This window comes from Bubalus bubalis, chromosome 2 (assembly GCF_019923935.1).
Source record: "Bubalus bubalis isolate 160015118507 breed Murrah chromosome 2, NDDB_SH_1, whole genome shotgun sequence".
NCBI lineage: Eukaryota > Metazoa > Chordata > Mammalia > Artiodactyla > Bovidae > Bubalus > Bubalus bubalis.
This window is the reverse complement of record NC_059158.1, coordinates 108,251,551-108,275,830: the sequence shown is the minus strand read 5'-3', so window position 1 is coordinate 108,275,830 and position 24,280 is coordinate 108,251,551. Positions and strand designations below refer to the sequence as shown.

The 24,280-nt window shown below is 35.3% G+C and overlaps 1 protein-coding gene across 1 annotated transcript in view; it reads right to left on the bottom strand.

The window, feature by feature from the left end:
- The window catches only part of LRP1B (LDL receptor related protein 1B), a 2,209,913-nt gene that overhangs the window by 688,096 nt on the left and 1,497,537 nt on the right, over positions 1 to 24,280 (bottom strand). Inside the window, exons 30-32 of the mRNA XM_025261770.3 lie at positions 23,039 to 23,213; positions 21,979 to 22,073; positions 299 to 448 (exon numbers count right to left, since the gene is read on the bottom strand). Coding sequence (XP_025117555.3) covers positions 299 to 448; positions 21,979 to 22,073; positions 23,039 to 23,213 — 420 coding nt within the window. The remainder of the gene's footprint in view (positions 1 to 298; positions 449 to 21,978; positions 22,074 to 23,038; positions 23,214 to 24,280) is intronic.

Here is a 24,280-nt window from a genome sequence, read left to right as displayed (position 1 = left end):
TGCAGTTTAGAATATTATAGTAGAACATGGAAAATAATAGTTAAAATAATATCAATAATAATAAGCCAAGAATCAATAACAGTGAAGTTAGTATTGCTAACAGTCCCTGACCTGGATAATCTTATAAGTTTGTTTGATAAGGTTAAGAAAAAAAGAAAAGAAAAACTCTCTTAGAGATGTGCAACTTGAATGTGCTTCTAGTGTTAATGGAGCAGTAACTTTTTTAAGCTTTTAATAGGTCATAATTAATCAAACCCAATCAATACAAGCATCCGAGATATAGAACCATTGTACTTACCCATGATGGTTAGGGCTGTAGCTTTTGTTAATTCTTCTTTCATTGTCTCTATTACTTCTAAATTACTGCCATCCAGGTTGCATCTATTTATGGTTCCATTTCCTGAACTGATCCAATAAAGTTTGTTTTCCACATAGTCTATTGATAGACCTGTAATTAAATGATACAACTTAACCATAACGGTAGCCACTTAAACTGTAATATTCACCTAGCACTGGATTTGGAGGAAAGAATAAGTTGCAAGCTCAGATTTCTGTTTTTAAAACTATGATCTGGCTAACAGGGAGATTCAATACTGTTTGAACTATTAGTCAAAAAATATACTTTTATTACACAATGGTTATCCCTACTGATTATCGTAATCATCTTGCAACTTTAAGAGGAATGATTGCTTCATTTTACAGATAAGGAAAATAATACCCAAAATAGTCAAGAAATCTATTTGAGGCCACAGTAGGTAAGTGGACATTCCAGAGATTTTAAGGTTTCTATTTCTAAATTGAGTGTTTTCTTTCTTCATTATACTGCTTTGCCTCAGAAAGCTTTAATGTGTAACACTTATTAGGGATACTTATTTTATTAATGAAATTTCTAATTTCCCCTTTACTTTCAGTAAAATCTACCTTAGAAAGTTACAGATTTAAAGTGGTGGTTTTCAGTACTCTTCAAGTAAATCCAAAGATAGAATTTCAACAATTAATAATTTTATTGAAGTGTGGCAATGAATTGAGCTCATTTAGGAGCTGTCATTGAGAAATAAACCATACAGAAAAGAAGTGAACCAAGCCAATGGCTTAAGACCATTGTCCCTGCAGGATGTATCACTGTAAGTTCACTTTATAGTAGTTTATGAACAATTCCCTACATTATAGGGGTGTTCTTGGTTTTCAAATGTCTCAGGACATGTACATTTTGGTTGCCAAGGATATACATCTAATTAATTATAGGCATACTCAGTAGGTTCATGATCCACCCACGTTATAAAATGAACGCTGTGGCTTCATGTTGGTGTTCTGTGACTCACAACTATTAATACTTGTGAAAGAAGCATATATGGGCACAAAGCAGGCATACAATAAATAATCTGTTTATGGGACCTCCCTCACAGAATGAAGTGAATAAAAGACACAAAAAAGTCCCTTCTCTATTAAAACAAAACGAAAAAAGCAAAAACCTAAGATGAAAAAGGAAAGAAAGAGGAAAGGAAGAAAAGGTAAGAAAAAAGGGAAGATGGAAGAAAGAAGGAAAACAGAGAGAATCACTGAGTTCAATTTCATGGAAAAAGTGATAACATAGCTTAATACTCTCAACTACAGTTAGTGAGTGGACCAATTTTAATCAAGTAGCAACAATAAAACAAGTCTATACAATATCCAAGCTATTTACTGACTTATTGGTACGTTTTCTTGATGAAAGTCTGAAAAGTTTACCAGGAAATTACAAATACAGGAAATATTTACCAGGAAATACAAATCACTGAAGGGATAAAATTTTCAAAAATTATTTTTATAAATACTGTGGGTCATTAGCTTTCATTACTATCACAAAAAAATCAAAAGCTACTATTATCTATTATCTATGAGATAATATTTTCATGGTGAAAGTCATTCATCATTCTTTTTTTTTTTAATGAGAGAAAGTTTGGTTATTCTGTAAGCAGTTCCTAAGCCACCACCATATATCTTTTCTAGTATAAATAAATTCTGGTTTAGACACCTTAATGTTATAAGTGGTCTGTTTTACCTTCTACTTAGTTGACCATCTAAAGCATATAATTCCATCTTTAATTAAGCTGAAGCATATCTTTACTATAGATTTATGGTTCAAATATAACCCCAAAGTTTCTGTTGCTGAATTTTCAACAAGAATCAAATTAACAAATTCTCTTTAAGGCAAGGTATCTATCACCCTAGATATTCTAAATTTTATTTCTCAATCAAGTTAAATCATCAGAGAATTATTTTTATTTTTAGATTGTTAAGGCTTTGTCTCTCTCTCTGAATTTCTTCTGAATTGGACTTTAGCATTTTCTCTTGGTATAAATGAAAGGTATAAGAAGTAGCCATAGGAAACCCACTGTTATACTTCACAGGATATAGTGTCTGAAATAATACATCACACTGTGACCTCTTTATATAAGGACCCATGGGAGGAATTTCTCTCAGGGCTCAGTGCCAGGAAAAGCTTTATGTGGAAAATATAAAAATTGTAACTGATCATATTTCTGTCTTTGCTTTGGCTGCAAAGAAACCGAAGAGTCAGATTTGTGACCCATCTCCAGCACCTGTAAAGCAATTGCATTTATACCACAAAATTTCCCTCCTGGCTTCAACAGAGAGTTCTAATTACCCTACACCTTGATTTTTAAAATTAATATTTCTGTCTATCTCATCTTAGGAAATGTTTTTAAGTGTCCTCAACCCTTATCAGAAAAACATCTACTTTTGCTTTATTAACTATGCCAAAGCCTTTGCCTGTGTGGATCACAACAAAATGTGGAAAATTTTTAAAGAGGTGGGAATACCAGACACCTGACCTGCCTCCTGAGATATCTGTATACAGGTCAGGAAGCAACAGTTAGAAATGGACATGTAATAATAGACTGGTTCCAAATAGGGAAAGGAGTATGTCAAGGCTGTATATTGTCACCCTGCTTATTTAACTTATATGCAGAGTACATCATGCGAAATGCCAGGCTGGATGAAGCACAAGCTGGAATCAAGATTGTTGGGAGAAATATCAATAACTGCAGATATGCAGAGAACACCTCCTTTATGGAAGAAAGCAAAGAAAAACTAAAGAGCCTCTTGATGAAAGTGAAAGGAGAGTGAAAAAGTTGGCTTAAAGCTCAACATCCGGAAAACTAAGATCATGGCATCTGGTCCCTTCACTTTATGGCAAATAGATGGGGAAACACTGGAAACAGTGAGACTTTATTTTGGGCTCCAAAATCACTACAGATGGTGACTGCAGTCATGAAATTAAAAGACACTTGCTCCTTGGAAGAAAAGCTATGACCAACCTAGATAGCATATTAAAAGGCAGAGACATTACTTTACCAACAAAGGTCCATGTAGTCAAAGTTATGGTTTTTCCAGTAGCCATGTATGGATGACAGAGGATTAGATGATTGGATTATATCACCGACACGATGGACATGAGTTTGAGTAAGCTCCGCGAGTTGGTAATGGACAGGAAAGCCTGGCGTGCTGCAATCCATGCGGTCGCAGAGTCGGAAACGACTGAGTGAGTGACTGAACTGAACTGAACAATCCCTTTTTGGAAAGAGAGGGTACATACTAAATATGCTCAACTCCACACTAACCCACAATATCAGAACTTTCTCAACTAGCTAAAATTCTGCAGTTTCTAGACTCAAACTTAGGTTTTGTAAAGCAGTGACACAGAGCAAGGAAGTTGCAGATTTTGGGCCATAGTTCCCCAGTTTCTACTACTCTACATCTTTGTTCCTAGATTGTGAGTGCTGAGGGGAAAGGAACTGTGTGTTTGTGAGCTTTTTGTCTTTAGCACGGAGCATGATGCCTAGAGCAGAGATAAAATTATAAATCTTGAATGAAGGTATGGGTTATTTAATTAACTCCATTTTGAAATAAGTTGTCTTCAAGGAGTTCTACCTAGTAAAGTTGAATTATCTCCACAACAATTTCTTTTAAATATACTACCTATCTCCATATATTATGAAGATAGGGATGAAGCACAGTGATTCAATAGAGCTACTTGGTATGGCTTAGATTTTTTAATATCAGTATTAAAAAAAAGTAGTTTAGGATTAATAATTTAAGGTTCACAGGGAAAAAAAGGTAAAGTTCCTATTTTAACCTGTATCTATATTCACTTAGCCACCTACATATACCTTTCTCCTGTCAGATATATTAGTTTATCCCTGAATGCTCTTGAGCATGTTTATTTCCTGTTATATACAATAGAATTGAAATATTTTAAAAATCCTATTATGAATTTAGGAAATTGGCTACATATGTTTTCATAGATTAGTATGTTTAGAAGTAAATATTTATAAATCTCATTAATATAAATATTTTTACATACAACTTAAACATTGTGTTATTATGTTTAGGTCTTAGCAACACTGAAGAATTAATTGGTTTCCTTCTATTGGAATAATTTCTGAATCAGATCTCTGTTTCAAAAGATAAATCATTTAGCAGTGAACACAGTGGTTTTGATGCAATTGAAGCTACTCAGTGCTTTTAGCATGCTAAGTCAATAGCCATGAGCAAACAGATCAAATGTGAGCATGCCTATAAAAGTGTTGGAATGTACACAAAGAAATGTAATTATGTCTGTACTGGAAGATTCTCAGTGTGGGTGACTAAGACTAAAAAGTCCTGAAAGGGCTCTAAGGTCTGTCTGAAGAATATGCCATTAGTGCATTACTAATACACTCTGCATTAGAGTCCTTTCTGCCAGATATATTTATTTTTAAATTTTTCTGGATCTGCTTATCAAATAGATAACCCAGACCCAATCATATAATAGGTATACCATTGGAAGAAAAGTCATCACTTAAATTGAAAAACCTTAATGATAAGGAAAACTTATCTTTTTACTTATCTTTTCTATTACTGAAAGGAGCAGAGATAATCTATCTGCTTTGATTCTAACACTCATTATTTGAAACCAAGATTTCCTTTAATTTATTATTTTGTTTGAACATTTTGATTAAAACCATCTTACTTTTAATTTAGACAATATGACTTGCCAAAATGATGTAATTGCCCTCATAATGGAAACATTCCATACATTGGTAAAAGAAATTACACAATATTAAAATAAATATAATTAACAATATTTTCCATATATCACTAAAAAAATAAACAAATAAGTCCCTTAAAGTTTAAGTAGATGACTTAAACTTTAATTTTGTTACAACTAAGACTGAAAAATTCATTTTTATGTGTCTCATCTCTTTTCTTTTTTATATGACTCAAAATAAAATCAGGATACCATCAACTTAGAATTAAAACAAAAATGCAAATATATAGAAAAATTTTAAAAATTAAGGCTTTCTATGGATAATAATTATCTAATTTTCCCCATCACTTATCAAATTTAATTTCAAGATTTTCATCCCTGGGAGTGCATTATAATTATCTGAAAAGCTATTAAAAATACTGATCCCACCCCCAGAAACTCTAATTTAATTGATTTATGTTGGTCCCAAGCATCAGTATTTTTAAGAAATCTCTCGAGGTAGTTTTAGAATATAAAATGTAAGGACATTTTTTTAAACACAGCATAGTTTTGTAATCTTTTAAATCTGAATATTTAAAAGATTTAATGAGGCCTTTTAAATTTTGCTGGAAAGTGTATAATGATGAGATATTTGGAAACATAGAAATACTGAAGATGTAGATGGGGAAAAAGACATACAGCGGATATTTTAATGTAGATGATTAACTTCAAGGCCTCTAGCCATCCATAATAAATAACACTGAAATCTTCCAAATATTTTCTTTGTAGTGTTATGTTCAGACAGTAGAACACAATCCCTTCAGCTTCTGGAACTGTGAAAGCTGTAAAAAACTGGCTATTGAAAACACATGAATAATGCTGAAATATTATAAAGTTGCATCCCTTACAATACTTGCAGAATAATTATAATGTTCTAGATATTCCAAAATGGAGATATTTTCAGAGTTCACCAAAACAGGAATGATTATTCATGAGGCAGAGCTTTCTCTGAAACACTGAACTTTTAACTCCAAGGGAGCAAAGTTATCCCATGGAGAAGTAGAATAGGAGTAAGTGCCTACTCACCATTGGGCTATCTCAAGAAATGTTCTCTTCTGAAAACACTTAGGTTTTTAAGTTAAAGAATAAACATCCTGAGAAAGTCCAAAGTACTCTTTGTAGTCTATCTCTGGCTTCTTTCTGAAGTAAACACAAATATAAGCTGCTACCCTCTAATTACCTTGTCTGTGAGGTTCTGGGTTGATCTGACAGAAGTCTAGGTAGCCTTTACCAGGCTATACACTCACTTCACAATTGTTAGGTTGTAGTAATAAGAATAATTCCCTCATAGACTAGTGTCTGATATAGACATCCTTAACAAATGCTAGGTTTTTGTATTTCCTTTTTTTTTTTTTAATTTAATTTTATTTTTAAACTTTACATAACTGTATTAGTTTTGCCAAATATCAAAATGAATCCGCCACAGGTATACATGTGTTCCCCATCCTGAACCCTCCTCCCTCCTCCCTCCCCATTCCATCCCTCTGGGTCGTCCCAGTGCACCAGCCCCAAGCATCCAGTATCCTGCATCGAACCTGGACTGGCAACTCATTAACTAAAATCCTATTTCTAAAATTTACAACCATCTCTCTGGTAATCCCTACAATTGATTATTTTGAGATAATTTGATATTGAGAAATACTCAGACTTCAGACTTAATTTGTAATTCAGTATTTTCTCAATTATACAGGTACATCAAAATTTAAAACTTTGTTCTATAAAAGCCAATAAAAAATATGCTTCAGTCTGGGACAAAATATTTGCAGTCCACATATCCAACAAAAGACTAGTATTCAGAAAGCAAATCTCAAAATTCAATAGTTAAAAAAAAAATTAGAAAATGGGAAAAATAAATGAACAAAATTCTCACAGAAGATATACAAATGACAAATAAGTGCATGGAAAAAATGTTCAGTGTCACAAGAAAATGCAAACTAAAATGACAATGTGTATCACTACAGAGGAATGACTACAATACATCTAGTGACAATAGTAAACACTGTTAAGGATGCAGGAAAAAAGCTATCACTGACTTATTGCTGGTAGGAATGGAAAATCGTACAGCTACTCTGGAAAACAACTGGGCAGTTTCTTATGAAATTAAGCGTATTATTACCATGCTGCTGCTACTGCTGCTAAGTCGCTTCAGTCGTGTCTGACTCTGTGCGACCCCATAGACGGTAACCCACCAGGCTCCGCCGTCCCTGGGATTCTCCAGGCAAGAACACTGGAGTGGGTTGCCATTTCCTTCTCCATGCATGAAAGTGAAAAGTGAAAGTGAAGTCGCTCAGTTGTGTCCGACTCTTCACAACCCCATGGACTACAGCCTACCAGGCTCCTCCGTCCATGGGATTTTCCAGGCAAGAATACTGGAGTGGGGTGCCATTGCCTTGGTCCCACAAATTGAACTCCTGGAAATTTATCCCAGAGAAATTAAAACAGATATTTACACAAAAACTTGTACATGAATGTTTATAACAGCTTTATTTATAGAAGTCATGAATCCCAGCAGAATCCTATGACCCTCCTGGGCACAAAAGCCTTTTCCTGTCCCCTTCCCTGAGGGCAGGTTCAAACAGCTGTTATTCAGGGAATGGAGGGGATGTGGAGACAAGGGAGGAGCAGTCAAGAAACAACAGTGCAACCATTGGAGCAGGGTCCTGGTCCCCTTCAAGGGATATACATTACATTTTCTTTGAGCTTTTCTGCAGAACTAAAACTTCCACCAAATGAAGATGTCAACTACTTGATGAAGTACTCTTCCAGAGAAGGTCCCAGTTAACCATCATCACCTGATACCAGATGATCTCCAGATTGAAGGAATGTGAGCCCTGCAGGCACCCTGATCCTTGTCCTCATCAGCAATCCCCCCCTTCCACTGGAAGATTCCTCACCTCATTCTTCCTCATCCCCCCAGGTTGAAACACATGGTTTTAAGGGCATTAGCCTGCTGTAGCCCCCTTTACCTGGCTAAGAAATAAAACTATTCTTTTCTACTTCACACAAAACAGTGTTTCAGGTTTAAAAATAAAAAAAAATAAAAAAAAAAATCTTATCTCCAAGATTTAATGTGGTGTCCATGTATAGAGGCCACATTTGGTTTCAGTTAAAAATTAGAATCATCTCACTTCCTTCAACAGGAGAATGGTTAACTAAACTGTACTATGTATATACCATGGCATACTACTCAGCACTACAAAGAAAAATAAAAAATCTATTGATACATGCAACAACTCTCCCAGGGATAAATGCTGAGTGGAAAAAAGGCAATCCAAAAAGTTATATACTGTATGATTTCATTTATGTAACACTTTAAAATGGCAAAATTTTAGAAATGGAAGACAGTGTGATAAGAGAAGGGGGAAGAGAGTACATATGAAATAGGTAATAGAAAAGATTGGTGTGATATTGGAATTATTCACTATCTTATTTTGCCTTTATTTATTTCCCCTACTTTTCCACAGAAATTGATTCAGTTTATTCAGTATTTTGACTCTGGTATTAATATAAGAAACTATATACATGATAAAAGTGTACAGATCTGAATACACACATACACACACACACAAATGAATACTAATAGTACATAATCTGATTAAGATTGATAGATTGTATTAAGGTCAATATCTGAGTTGTAATATTTTATTCCCCAATAACTCAGTTGATAAAGAAACCGCCTGCAATGCAGGAGACCCTGATTCGATTATTCCTGGGTCAGGAAGATCCAATGGAGAAGGGATAGACCACCCACTTCCAGTAGAGTAGAGAAGGGACCGACCACCCACTCGGGCTTCCCTTGTGCTCAGCTGTTAAAGAATCCACCTGCAATGCAGAAGACCAGGATTTGATCCCTGGGTTGGGAAGATTCCCTGGAGAAGGGAACAGCTACCCACTTCAGTATTCTGGCTGGGAGAATTCCATGGACTGTATAGTCCACGGGGTCACAAAAAGTCAGACACGAATGAGCGACATTCAGTTTCACTACTATAGTTTTATATAATATTCCATTTGGGGAAAATGAGATGAAGTATATATGGAACCCTTCTGCATTATTTTTACAACTGCATGTGAATCTAAAATTACCTCAATAAATTTTCAATTAAAAATATTTTTCAGTAAAAAGTTGAACATGTAGGGCAACAGATTATGCCACTCTAAAACTGACCATTTTAAAGATTATCTTGAGTTGAAAATGATTAAGAAACAAGAGACACCAAAAATAAAAGCTTTCTGCCCTCTTTTTTTTTTTTTTTTTTGCTGTGCTTAGTTGCTTCAGTTCAGTTCAGTTCACTCGCTCAGTCATGTACACTCTTTGTGACCCCATGAATCACAGCATGCAAGGCCTCCCTGTCCATCACCAACTCCCGGAGTACACTCAAACTCATTAAGATGGAGTCGGTGATGCTATCCAGCCATCTCATCATGCTCTGTTGTCCCCTTCTCCTCCTGCCCCCAATCCCTCCCAGCATCAGGGCCTTTTCCAATGAGTCAACTCTTCGCATGAAGTGGCCAAAGTATTGGAGTTTCAGTCTCAGCATCATTCCTTCCAAAGAACACCCAGGGCTGATCTCCTCTAGAATGGACTGGTTGGATCTCCTTGCAGTCCAAGGGACTCTCAAGAGTCTTCTCCAACACCACAGTTCAAAAGCATCAATTCTTCGGTGCTCAGTTTTCTTCACAGTCAAACTCTCACATCCATACATAACCACTAGCCTTGACTAGACAGATCTTTATTGGCAAAGTAATGTCTCTGCTTTTGAATATGCTATCTAGGTTGGTCAAAACTTTCCTTCCAAAGAGTAAGCGTCTTTTAATTTCATGTCTGCAATCACCATCTGCAGTGATTTTGGAGTCCAAAAAAATAAAGTCTGACACTGTTTCCACTGTTTCTCCATCTATTTCCCATGAAGTGTTGGGACCAGATGCCATGATCTTGGTTTTCTGAATGTTGAGCTTTAAGCCAACTTCTTCACTCTTTACTTTCATCAAAAGGCTTTATATTTCCTCTTCACTTTCTGCCATAAGGGTGGTGTCATATACATGTCTGAGGTTATTGATATTTCTCCTGGCAAACCTGATTCCAGCTTGTGCTTCTTCCAGCCCAGCGTTTCTCATGATGTACTCTGCATATAAGTTAAATAAGCAGGGTGGCAATATACAGCCTCGACGTACTCCTTTCCCTATTTGGAACCAATCTGTTGTTCTATGTCCAGTTCTAGCTATTGCTTCCTGACCTGCATACAGGTTTCTCAAGAGATAGGTCAGGTGGTCTGGTATTCCCAACTCTTTCAGAATTTCCACAGTTTATTGTGATCCACACAGTCAAAGGCTTTGGCATAGTCAATAAAGCAGAAATAAATGTTTTTCTGGAACTCTCTTGTTTTTTTCAATGATCCAGAGGATGTTGGCAATTTGATCTCTGGTCCCTCCACCTTTTCTAAAACCAGCTTGAACATCTGGAAGTTCACAGTTCACGTATTGCTGAAGCCTGGCTTGGAGAATTTTAAGCATTACTTTACTAGCGTGTGAGATGAGTTTAATTGTGCTGTAGTTTGAGCATTCTTTGGCATTGCCTTTCTTTGGGATTGAAATGAAAACTGACCTTTTCCAGTCCTGTGGCCACTGCTGAGTTTTCCAAATTTGCTGGCATATTGAGTGCAGTACTTTCACAGCATCATCTTTCAGGATTTAAAATAGCTCAACTGGAATTCCATCATATCCACTAGCTTTTTTTGTAGTGATGCTTTCTAAGGCCTACTTGACTTCACATTCCAGGATGTCTGGCTCTAGGTGAGTGATAACACCATCATGATTATCTTGGTCCTGAAGATCTTTTTTGTGCAGTTCTTCTGTGTATTCTTGCCACCTCTTCTTAATATCTTCTGCTTCGGTTAGGTCCACATCATTTCTGTCCTTTATTGAGCCCATATTTGCATGAAATGTTCCCTTGCTTTCTCTAATTTTCTTGAAGAGATCTCTAGCTTTTCCCATTCTGTTGTTTTCCTCTATTCCTTTGCATTGATTGCTGATGAAGGCTTTCTTATCTTTCCTTGTTGTTCTTTGGAACTCTGCATTCAAATGAGAATATCGTTCATTTTCTCCTTTGCTTTTTGCTTCTCTTCTTTTCACAGCTATTTGTAAGGTCTCCTCAGACAGCCATTTTGCTTTTTTGCATTTCTTTTCCATGTTGATGGTCTTGATCCGTGTCTCCTGTACAACGTTATGAACCTCAGTCCATAGTTCATCAGGCACTCTGTCTATAAGATCTAGTCCCTTAAATCTTTTTCCTACTTCCACTGTATAATCATAAGGGATTCGATTTAGGTCATACCTGAATGGTCTAGTGGTTTTCCCTGCTTTCTTCAATTTATGTCTGAATTTGGCAATAAGGAGTTTATGATCTGAGCCACAGTCAGCTCCCGGTCTTGTTTTTGATGACTGTTTAGAGTTTCTCCATCTTTGGCTGCAAAGAAAATAATCTATGTGATTTTGGTGTTGACCATTTGGTGATGTCCATGTGTAGAGTCTTCTTTGTGTTGTTGGAAGAGGGTGTTTGCTATGACCAGTGCATTCTCTTGGCAAAACTCTATTAGATTTCGCCCTGCTTCATTCCATATTCCAAGGCCAAATTTGCTTGTTACTCCAGGTGTTTCTTGACTTCCTATTTTTGCATTCCAGTACCCTATAATGAAAAGGACATCTTTTTTGGCTGTTAGTTCTAAAAGGTCTTGTAGGTCTTCATAGAACCATTCAACTTCAGCTTCTTCAGTATTACTGGTTGGGGCATAGGCTTGGATCACTGTGATAATGAATGGTTTGCCTTGGAAACAAACAGAGATCATTCTGTCATTTTTTAGATTGCATCCAACTACTGCATTTTGGACTCTTTTGTTGACCATGATGGCTACTCCATTTCTTCTAAGGGATTCCTGCCCACAGTAGAAGATATAATGGTCATCTGAGTTAAATTCACCCATTCCCATCCATTTTAGTTCTCCGATTCCTAGAATATCAACGTTCACTCTTTCCATCTCCTGTTTGACCACTTCCAATTTGCCTTGATTCATGGACCTAACATTCCAGGTTCCTATGCAATAATGTTCTTTATAGCATTGGACCTTGCTTCTATCACCAGTCACATCCACAACTGGGTATTGTTTTTGCTTTGACTCCATCCCTTCATTCTTTCTGGAGTTATTTCTCCACTGACCTCCTATAGCATATTGGGCACCTAATGACATGGGGAGTTCTACTCCTCTTTCAGTATCCTATCATTTTGCCTTTTCATACTGTTCATGGGGTTCTCAAGGCAAGAATACTGAAGTGGTTTGCCTTTCCCTTCTCCAGTGGACCACATTCTGTCAGACCTCTCCACCATGACCCACCCTTCTTGGGTGGCCCCACACAGCATGGTTTAGTTTCATTGAGTGAGACAAGGCTGTGGTCCGCGTGATCAGATTGGCTAGTTTTCTGTGATTATGGTTTCAGTGTGTCTGCCCTCTGATGCCCTCTTGCAACATCTACCGTCTTACCTGGTTTTCTCTTACCTTGGATGTGGGGTATCTCTTCATAGCTGCTCCAGCAAAGTGCAGCCGCTGCTCCTTACCTTGGACATGGAGTACCTCCTCTCTGCCCCCCTGCGCCCGTGAAGTTGCTTCAGTCATATCCAATTCTTTGCAACCCAATGAGCTGTAACCCCCCAGGCCCCTCTGTCCATGGGGTTCTCCAGGCAAGAATACTAGAGGAGGTTGCTATGCCTTCCTTCAATGGATCTTCCTGACCCAGGGATCAAACCCATGTCTCCTACACTGCAGGTGGATTCTTTGCCCACTGAGCCACCTGGGAGGAGGCTTACCTGTTAATCACCAGAGATAAGTCTAGACTCTTACCAGCCCAGAGATAGCACTGAAAGGAATTTACTAAAATGACTCTTATCTTTCTTTAGTTTTTCTCATGTAATCACCTTCTTATAGCTTACTTTCTTTAAGTCTAAAACCTTTTTCCTTTATCTTTTTATTTCTCTACAAATTTATTGTTCTTTGGTAAGATGCTATATCAAATTGCCAACATAAACTGGATCATTGAAAAAGCAAGGGAGTTTCAGAAAAAATCTACTTTTGCTTTATTGACTACACTAAAGCCTTTGACTGTGTGGATCACAACAAAATGTGGAAAATTCTTAAAGAGATGGGAATCCCAGACCACCTGACCTGCCTCCTGAGATATCTGTATGCAGGTCAGGAAGCAACAGTTAGAAATGGACATGAAACAAAAGACTGGTTCCAAATCTGGAAAGGAGTACGTCAAGGCTGTATATTGTCACCCTGCTTATTTAACTTATATGCAGAATACATCATGCTAAATGCCAGCCTGGATGAAGCACAAGCTGGAATCAAGATTGCCAGGAGAAATATCAATAAACCCATATATACAGATGACACCATCCTTATGGAAGAAAGTGAAGAAGAACTAAAGAGCCTCTTGATGAAAGTGAAGGAGGAGAGTGAAAAAGTTGGCTTAAAACTCAACATTCAGAAAACTAAGATCATGGCATCTGGTCCCATCATTTCATGGCAAATAGATGGGGAAGCAATAGAAACAGTGAGACTTCATTTTTTGGGGCTCCAAAATCACTGCAGATGGTGACTACAGCCATGAAATTAAAAGACGCTTGCTCTTTGGAAGAATAGCTATGACCAACCTAGATAGCATATTAGAAAGCAGAGACATTACTTTTCCAACAAAGGTCCAACTAATCAAAGCTATGGTTTTTCAAATAATCATGTATGGATGTGAGAGCTGGACTATAAAGAAAGCTGAGTGCTGAAGAATTGATGCTTTTGAACTGTGGTGTTGGAGAAGACTCTCAAGAGTCCCTTGGACTGCAAGGAGATCCAACCTGTCAATCCTAAAGGAAATCAGTCCTGAGTATTCATTGGAAGGACTGATGCTGAAGCTGAAACTCCAATACTTTGGCCACCTTATGCGAAGAACTGACTCATCGGAAAAGACCCTGATGCTGGGAAAGATTGAAGGCAAGAGAAGGGGACGACAGAGGATGAGATGGTTAGATGGCATCATGGATGTGATGGACATGAGTTTGAGTATGCTCCCTGAGTTGGTAATGGACTGGGAAGCCTGGCGTGCTGCAGTCCATGGGGTCACAAAGAGTCAGACACGACTGAGCGACCTAAGTGAACTGACTGAAGATGATATACGCACATGTCCACACCACTCCTTTGAGCTATTCTTCAGTGTGTTTCTCTCACATGCATGTATGCTACACAAGTTAATAAGCTCTGTTTTTGTCTTTTGTCAGACTAATTTCTAGGGCCCTAGCCAGACCATGGAAGGAGGAAGGTAGACGAAATAACCTAGGAAGATAGATGAAATAATATTTTTTTTTATTTTTTTCTTCCACTGCAAGTATCTATATTGTTCTTATATTACCTTGATCTAAATTATTTCTTGAAATCATCCCCCCAATTCACTCTGCTTTAAGAAGTCACTGATAACCTAGAGAGCTACAGAACTAAGGTCATTACTTCCTTGCTATTTATTTTATCAAGTTAAGATTTTAGCATCTCCTCCATTCTCCTTCACATAAATCATTTTACCTGGGACAATTATTCTATCATTCAAGTTCTTAGTGACTGGTAAAAATTATGTGCCTTGTGAAAATAACATGCAAAATTAGAAGAAACCCAGAATTAGTGACAAGCTTTTGTTAAGAAATGGTTTTATATTTTTTCTAAAAGATCATTTTAAAAGGTTTAATACCTATACACATGACTCATTGTGTATAATGAGTCATTATACACAGAGAATCAGAGATAATTCCCTGATTCTGGGAAAGATCAAGGGTAGAAGGAGAAGAGGGCATCAGAGGATAAGATGACTGGATGGCATCACTGATGCAGTGAACATGAACATGGGCAGACTCCGGGAGATGGTGAGGGGCAGGGACACCTGGCGTGCTGCAGTCCATGGGTTGCAGAGTTGGACACAACTGGGTGACTGAACAAGAACAACAACCTACAGTTTTATACTTTGCCTAAACTATATTTTATAGCTTGATAGGTAAAATAAAGCAAACTGTCTTTAAAGCATTAAATTGTGTCACTTGAATATTTTAAAATTATAGTTCTTGTCAATATAATCCTAAACATTTCCTTGGGCTATATACTTTTTCCCCTAGACACACAGAATAATTCAGATTGTAGACAAAATATGATTTTGACCCTTTTAAACCTTTTTTTTTCCCTCCCTTTTTCACTAAGACTAAGGAAATCCCCTTCTCCTCTCATAACTCAAAAGCAAAAATGTATGTCTTCTTCAAATTCCAGTTGAAACTTAAAAATATCACCAATTTGGTAACAACTTATTCCTCTATTTTTCTTTCCATAAAGAATGAGTTGTTCTATTTTTCATTGTGTCTACTTATATTATCTTTATGCTGTCTTGAAATAGTACTCATTAATGGTATGTGTTTTTGTTGTTGTTTAACTCTACAGAAGATCTCATCAAATGGTTTATGTTTCTATTTTTTTCCTTTACTGGACTATGACTTTGATAATGTATCCCAGGTTTTATTTTCAGAGTCTAGAACCTAAATACCCTTCATAATTTTTTTTAAAATACTTCATCACATTTGAGTATCAAATTAAAAAACATAATAATTTAAATTATTTGTGTGTACATGAATGTATAATTTTAATATCAGTTTGTTAATTCCCCTGGTCTTTTTGGTAACATATTATTATCATTTCTTTTGTGGTACATAGCCTTATATGTTGATTGAGCTTCATGCATAATAAAAGTGTGCTGAGTAATAAGTATATATAAATATTCTTATTTTTAAATAGTGAGATCCTTGAGCTCTTTTGACATGCTAAGCAGTGTTTATGAATGCTATCCATAAAAATTTTTAAATCCACATATACACAATAAGAGTTGGAATGATTAAACAATTAAAATTTAATAGTTTGGCAGGCTTCAAGAAGGTATACTTGAAAGTTGAGTAAACAAATGACTTTTGGTTGGGATCACATTTACAGTGAAGAGAAAACATCAAGAAAATGAAATATATAGTACAGTAGATTCTTAAGAATAAGCCAAAAATTGAAATGCTTATTGACAAGTCAAGATACTTTATATGAGGCTTAAGGGATAAAATTCATAATATGCAAACATTGTAAACTTGGCAATCACTTTAAATAGTAAATTAAAATCCCCTCTTTTGCAAACTGCTCTAAGCGTTTAATGCATCCAAGACAGAGCAACAACTCTTAACTGAAAATATTTGGTTCGACAATGGATAATGAGAATGGTGATTTGTATTTAACAGAAACAAAGTTATTCAGCCCAACCTGCCTCTAAGTAGCAGTTACTTTGTCTTCAGTGATGCACATTCATAAAATGTAAAGTTGGGTCTTTTGATAAGATCAGGATGAACTTCTCTTTTAAGTTATGTCACACATAGGGATATAACAGGAAACAAGTAAGGGAAATCCAGTAAATTAAACTATAAAAACCATTCTGCAAAAAGAAGAAAACCTAGTATATTAGTGACATTACTGTTTAAAATATGCATTTAAAAATTCAGAAATAATTAATTGTACAGCAAAATAGACACAGAGGTTAAACTGGTGCTTGCCTACCCCTGGCTGCTTAGAAAAGCTGGCTGCAGTGTCCTTATTGGCCCCATGTTTCTCAGGAGTACATAAGCCGTACATTTTTCTTTTCACTCTCTATGCTTGAAAGAGTACTGGTTTTATTCCTTGATCTTTGCTTGAGGTTAGGTAATCACTATATGAAATCAGCCTCTGTGGGCATAGCATAATGGTTAAGATTTAATATGACTTTGGAAGCAGATAAACTTGGTTTGAATTGCAACTCTACCATTTATGACAGGCAACTAATTTCTTTCAACAAGCCTCAATTTCTGAATCTATAAAGGAAGAGTAAGAAAGCCTTCCAGAAATGATTACTATGAGATGATTAATGAAAGCATTTTGCAAGTACCTGGCATATTTTAAGTCCTTAATAAGTAGGCAAAATAATTACACTATTTTTGTTACCAAAATGATGATTCTATATCATCATCATCATACATCCCAGGCTAAGTGCATGCAAACACAAAGCGTAACTTTAGTGAGAATATAGCTTTCATAAAGGGTGATAGAAAATGATCGTTTTGAGTTGACATTCCCCAGCCTTGCCAGACAGAATATTGTTTTTTTCTCCTGACATTTTGCACATATTTTTCCTATACATTGTTCTATATATTTTTCCCCAAAATAATTTATAATCTGACAATCAATATGCATAGGAGAAAAATCAATTAAACAGTATCTCCTCCTTTCCTAATCACCTAATTTTCTTCATAGAAATGGTTCAGGGAATGCAGTGGGGAGGAGTTTAAGCCAGAGATTTCCAAGACAGATTCATTATGAAAAAAGAAATTAAAATAATTTCCTAAGTGTAAAATATCAGTGAACTTCAGTAAGTAAATAACAGTAAAAAAAAATCCCTATGCATATAATATTTCATATGTATAACAGTCATGTATACAAACAAAAATAGGTTTGTACTTACTTTTTCACACATTCATATGTTCATTTATAGGACTGAAAATTCCATTTTAGAAATATTCTCAGGGGAATAGTTTTAAAAGAATCTTATAAAGTGAATTCTTGAGAGTATTTCAAAGATTCTTCCATTATCAAATGTTTCCATATGAGACTTAACCTTGATACTACAATAAACAGCATTTAAATTTGTATATAAACCAAAAACAAGTTTTTTTGAGGGGAGGAGAGTCTGCTTATTTACACTACAGCTCTAAATTGTCCATTAAGAGAGCAAAAAAATAACAGCAAAAAAAAAAAAAAAAACTTAAAAAAAAGAAAACAAATCTGAAATATTTAAGTATTTTGCATAACTTCATAAATAATATATTAGTGAATATATTTTAAGAAAATGGTTCAAGCACACACAGTAAAAACACTACAACTTGAAAAACAGTTACTATGGAACATAGCTTTTAATCTGTTTTAATAGCACCTATAATAATCTTGAAAACATCATCTTAACTGGTGCCACACAAATGAACAATTTAAACTAACTGAATATAGATAAGAATTTCCTGCTAGAAAGTTACTCAGCAGTAATACTTTTTACAGTTAATTTACAGATAAGAGTCTCTCTAGCCTACTGGGATAGATCAAAAATCGCAATTAACACGGTTGAAATGAATAAGGGTTGCATTCTGAATAATTTATTCTATATTTATACTCTGTGCTTTAAAAGAAAAAAAAACTTGTCAATAAGTAGATAAACTGACCAACTGATTTTTACTTGTTCTTTCTTTTTTGAGAAACATCTGCGATGCTAGAAAACTGACAGGTTGAGGACAGGCCACCCCTAAATGTGAATATGTGGGCATATTAATTATTTTGATTTAAAGTTACTTAAACAGCTGGTAAGAATACACTGACCCTCTTTTGTTTTTCTGAAAACAAGGACTAATTCTCCCATGAAAAGCTATCCTCCTTATACCAGGAAGATAGAAGGTGTCCTTATTGCCAGAGATAGGGAATCCAAGGCCCAAACAGCAGTATTAATAAGGTTTGTTACCTCTTCATTACTTTGGAACTGCAAGTTCAAACCCCTTTGTTTTGTCAAATCTTCAAAACAATTTTCTTTATCTAACAGGTAAAAAAGCTTCCTGCTTTGGTTACTTCTTCCGGTCTCATTTTTAATGGGGGTCCCATATGTACATAATTAAATTTTTTTTCCTGTTTTTCTTCTCCTGCCTTCTGTGAATTTAACTACAGGTATACCTCATTTTATTTCTCTCTGCTTTACTGTGCACTCTGCAGATACTGTGTTTCTTGCAAATTGAATGTTTGTGTCAACCCTGTACCTAGTAGGTCTATTAGCACCATTTTTTCCAACAGCATCTGACTACTGCCTGTCTCTGTGCCACAGTCTGGTTAATATCTCATAATTTTACATTATTATATTTCTTACGTTGATCTGTGATCAGTAGTCTTTGCCATTACTATGATGACTTGCTGAAGGTTCAGATGATGGTTAGGAATTTAGCAATAAAGTATTTTTTAATTAAGGTATGTACACCCTTTGTTTGTTTTAAGACACAATGTTATCACCCACTTGAAAGACTACAGTATGGTGTACAACATAACTTTTATATGCACTGGGAAACCAAAAATTTTTGTGTGACTCACTTATTTGCTGAACTGAAGCTGTAACATCTCCGAGGTATATATATGCATTAGACCAGCCAAAAGAACCTAGAAAGTGATAGGAAAGCCCCTTCCTCCCCTACAGAGCCAAATGACCACAAGCTTAGACAAGGAAGGGAGAAGAAACAGCAAGAGGAACACATTTACCAATGGACAACATAGCGGGTCATTAACGTCACAGAGACCAGCAATCTTAACACTTGATAAACATGACTAGTAACCTAAGTTACTGGGAGGAACTTGTAACCAATACCTGTAAATCACATCAAGAACTATTAGAGCAAGATGAGGGCACAGCTGTCTATTGCCCTGGGGCAGATATGCTGACAAAATCTGAAAGCAGAAGAGTATTTCAAACATGTTTGCCTCTGAGCATCAACATCAAGACAATATAGAGTTAAATCCTCAGATCTGCATAAAAGTTTGTTCATCTCAGAGGCCCACTTGGTTACATATATTCCTTTGCCACATTTCTGCGGATTTTGTTCTATGTTTATTCTGCACTGAATTCTTTTATACGCACTTAATACTGCAGACAATCAAATCATTCAAATTCCAGTCTATGGGACCCAATATACCTTCTACTACTACTCCTGATAGGTTCTATTACAAAAGGCCAGCTGTTCTTTTCATAAGTTTTCCTCATTTAATCCTCATGAGAACTTTATAAAAATAGGCATTTTGCCTTGATTTTACAGATGAGGAAAGCAAGTACAACCAAGCTAACTGTAATTTGCTGAAGGTCAGTGGGATAAATTCACTTAGTGGAATCTAAAGTGATTTAGGTTCCTGTGCCCCTAAAGGAAAAAGAACAATGTCAAATTTTTATCTACAGGCTGAATACAAAATCTGATCATGAAAATCTGTTTATTGAATATCTGACTCACAATCTATACTCATGAATCCTGACTTCAAATGTGCTTTGTAATAAGGTTCTGGGTTATTTCTGGGAAAATAGTGTATCTCACACAAATTAATATTTAATGGTGTCATTTTGAATTTATTTTAAAATTTTAATGATGATGTTGAAATGTTAAATGGTGATGTTGTACCTTTAAAATAAATGATGGTGTTGAATCATCATCCATACACAGTTAACAGTATGTGGTGTATGACATCTGATGGGCCAACTACAAAGTGTATATAGTAGCAGTAATTCTTTTCCTTACAAACTTTCCTTACCTAAGTTATGCATATATAGCTCTTCTTTAATTTATTTTGAGTAGGAAAATGGAAATTTAGTATTAAGAAAGATAAGGCTTTCCCCATTATAAAAACAAGCATGTGAATTATTTTGGTGTAATCTATGGCTACCACATTACAATGTAAGAACTTTATTTGCTCATACTGTTTCAGTCACATTCACTTTTCCATTTTAAATATTCTGAACAACTCCAGATAAGCACTGACTGAATTGCTTTAGTCCAAATTAAGTCCTTTGTATGGGTCCTATCTTGTAGAATCCCTTGTTTCTTTTGTTCTATCATCTTCTACACAGAAGTATTAGCATTTCTATTTGCCTTTAATTTCTAACACTACCTTGAATTTCAATTGTGTATCACATCTTAGAACTAACAGTCCAAAGAAAAGAGTTGTTAATAGTATCATTTTACATCAGAGGTTTATTCTATGGACCACATAAAAATTCCCATTTATTGTAAATCTTAATATTATTCCTTTATTGAATCATCACTATTAAAAATGAGATACTTCAAGTAAGTATATTTCCACATTTCTAAAACTAAGAAATTAGTGCTGAAAAGCTCCATGGTACAGTAATTTTACTCCAAGATTTAAAAATATATAGTATTCAATTCAAAGCAAAATTATGGTTTTCTTTTATATATATACATTTAATATAATATAAAAATCCAGGTTCATTGTTGGATTTTTTAAAAAGGTACTTTGAGATGACAAATTCAGGCCTCTCAAAGAAGTATAAGAGAAGATGAGAAAAGTGATTACTGTTTGAAAAGATTAGCATAATGTATAGATATCTATGTGCAAATATGTAATATTATCTTCTAGAAGAATCCTTGTAGCTTGATTTTCAAGGATCATTTATGGGAATGACTCAAATCTCTCTTTCAGCACCATGAAGTTTCATGTGATGATTTACAACAGTTAACAAAGGTAGAATGAAAAGCTAAATAAACACTCTGCAGAGTAAATGAAAACTAATGAAAATTAAATATTAAAGGCTTAAACTCAAATCATTGTAACTATTAATAATGCCGCAACAATTATGATCAGAGGAAGCCTCAGTACATCATATCGCCATTGAAGCAATTGGTGTATAAGGTATTCATCAGTGAGAATAAGATAGTATATGTATTAATTACATTAAGTTTTAAGCAACTTCCATACTTGAGATACTATAAAAAATTATCTTAGCAAAAAAAAACTTCTTCTGCAGAAAAAAAAGTTTCCTTCCTACCCTACATAAACCAAATAGATTCAGTAAGATCAATAAATTTATGATTTAATTTATATTATCAATCTACAATATTTTCTTTCAGGCTTAAGAGCAAAGATCCATTGTATGAGTACAGATTTGTCATATTAAAAACTGCAGTGATTAACTGTAAAAAAAATATATATATGTATATGTATATATATATATATAATAAAACTTACCAACAGGTTCCTTTTGATTTTGAAAGAGAATCTTGCTATTACTGCCATCCATATTTGCCATATTAATTGTGTTGCCATCTGTCCAGTAGAGTTTCCTTAATTCAAAAGAGATATGGTTTAAAAATATTAGATATAGACCTACTTGTTGACTAGAAACATCTGTTGACGAACTAAGTTAATATTAAATTATTGGCTCAGGATTATATTTTTTTCCAAGAAGTCTCCAAATTGTTGAGCCACTTGCCTGGGAAGAAGTACCACTCTTACTTTTTCCTCTCATTGAAGACCCATTATCTCACTTGTTTCTCCTCTACACCCACAAACATCCATGGGCTTCTCCAGGCAAGAATATTGGAGTGGGTTGCCATGCCCTCCTCTAGGGGATCTTCCTGCACAAGAGATCGAATCCATAGCTCTTATGTCTCCTGCATTGGCAGGCGGGTTCTTTACTACTAGTGCCACCTGGGAAGCCCTTAACTTTAATTACAGTAAATTATTTCCATTTAAAATCATTCATCAATGTTAATTCTCTTGATTCAGAAAAATCAGGTACCAGAGAAGGAAACAAAGTCATTTCAATCATTCCTGTTGAAAGCACTACAGAGAAAGACTTTCTTTTAGCTCTACATGAGTTCTCTACATGCATACCTGAAGACTAACCAGAAGATGGGAGAATGTGATCTAATTTGCAGTGACCATAACATCAACTCACAGTAAACATGTTATTAACAACTGGTATTTGAAATGAAATTAACAACTTTCCTAGGCTTCTCTCTCTCTCTCTCTTTTTCTCATTCTGAACTGTCACTCTTTATAAACATAAATTGATAAAATTTTACAGTAATATATAAAAACTTGATTTCATGCAGAAAGCAGAAATCATTAACCAGGGATCGCCTATAATTTCCATATTCACATTTGCCTTTTTTACTGTATAGCTTATATGTATATACACATATGTATATGTGTGTCTCTTCTGAATTCAACAAAGTTTTTACATAATATCAGAGCAAAGGTGTATAAAATTTTGAAAAACTTAAAAAAAAAAATCATACTTTACCCCCTGACTGGGTGAGCTGCTAGACACTGTGGCTTATCGATTCCATGGATAATTGAGGTTTTCAAGGAGCCATCTAGTCTTGCCACATTAATTTGTGTTTCATCAAATTCTGAGCTAATCCAGTATAAATTACGTGAGACCCAGTCCACAGTTAACCCTCTGATACTCTGAATATCTGTACAACAGGAAAGAGAAAATCACAAGTGAATGAAATTTCTCATTGTTTTGGCTTTCCAAGTCAGTTATTTTCTGTCTCAGGGAAAATTTAATTTACACTTTAATTTGTTAGCTAAAATTGTACAAGATGTAATCTCATTCCCTTATCAGCCCTTCTTAAGGCATGAATAATCATTAATGTCTTACTGCTGAGCCATTTGAAAACCTGAAGTAACAATTAGCATTAAATTTGCACTAACAGTCAATGATTCGCTAGTAAACACTAAGGAGCAGATGCAGGCAGCAGTCCTATGGGCCAAGGTGACCAAAATTCAAATTAGAGTAATAGCTTCTCTAGTTGGTAGTACATCTTTCTAGTTAGGAGAAAGTACTTGTGGGCCATCAACAAATGGGCCATTTTATCTGTTAAGTGCCAATTTGTTACTGAAATTAAATAAAACAATTCAACTTTCTGAAAAGAATTACCAGAGAGTTGAACATCTTTAAAATGGATAATTAGCAGAAATTGACTGAGATATGAGCAAAGAAACTGAAACCCTTTTAAAATTCCTCCAATGTGGATTCTATAGAAATTACTGAAATCTAATTATGTTTTTATTCATTACAGCCAATATGAATATTTGGGTTGCTATTACTTGATTATTCAATTGGACATCTTTTTAAAAAATGATGGAAAGTAGGTTTAAATATAATTGCACGTTTTAAATAAAGAAACAAATGAAAAATAAAGTGTTAAAACAACAGATACTAGGAAATCTTTTCAACATATTAACAGATACACAATTCAGTTCAGTTCAGTTGGTCAGTCACGTCTGACTCTTTGCATCCCCATGGACTGCACCATGCCAGGCCTCCCTGTCCATCACCAACTCCCAGAATTTAACCAAACTCATGTCCATTGAGTCAGTGATGCCATCCAACCATCTCATCCTCTGTTGGCCCCTTCTCCTCCCGCCTTCAATCTTTCCCAGCATCAGGGTCTTTTCCAATGAGTCAGTTCTTCACATCAGGTGGCCAAAGTATTGGAATTTCAGTTTCAACATCAATCCTTCCAATGAATATTCA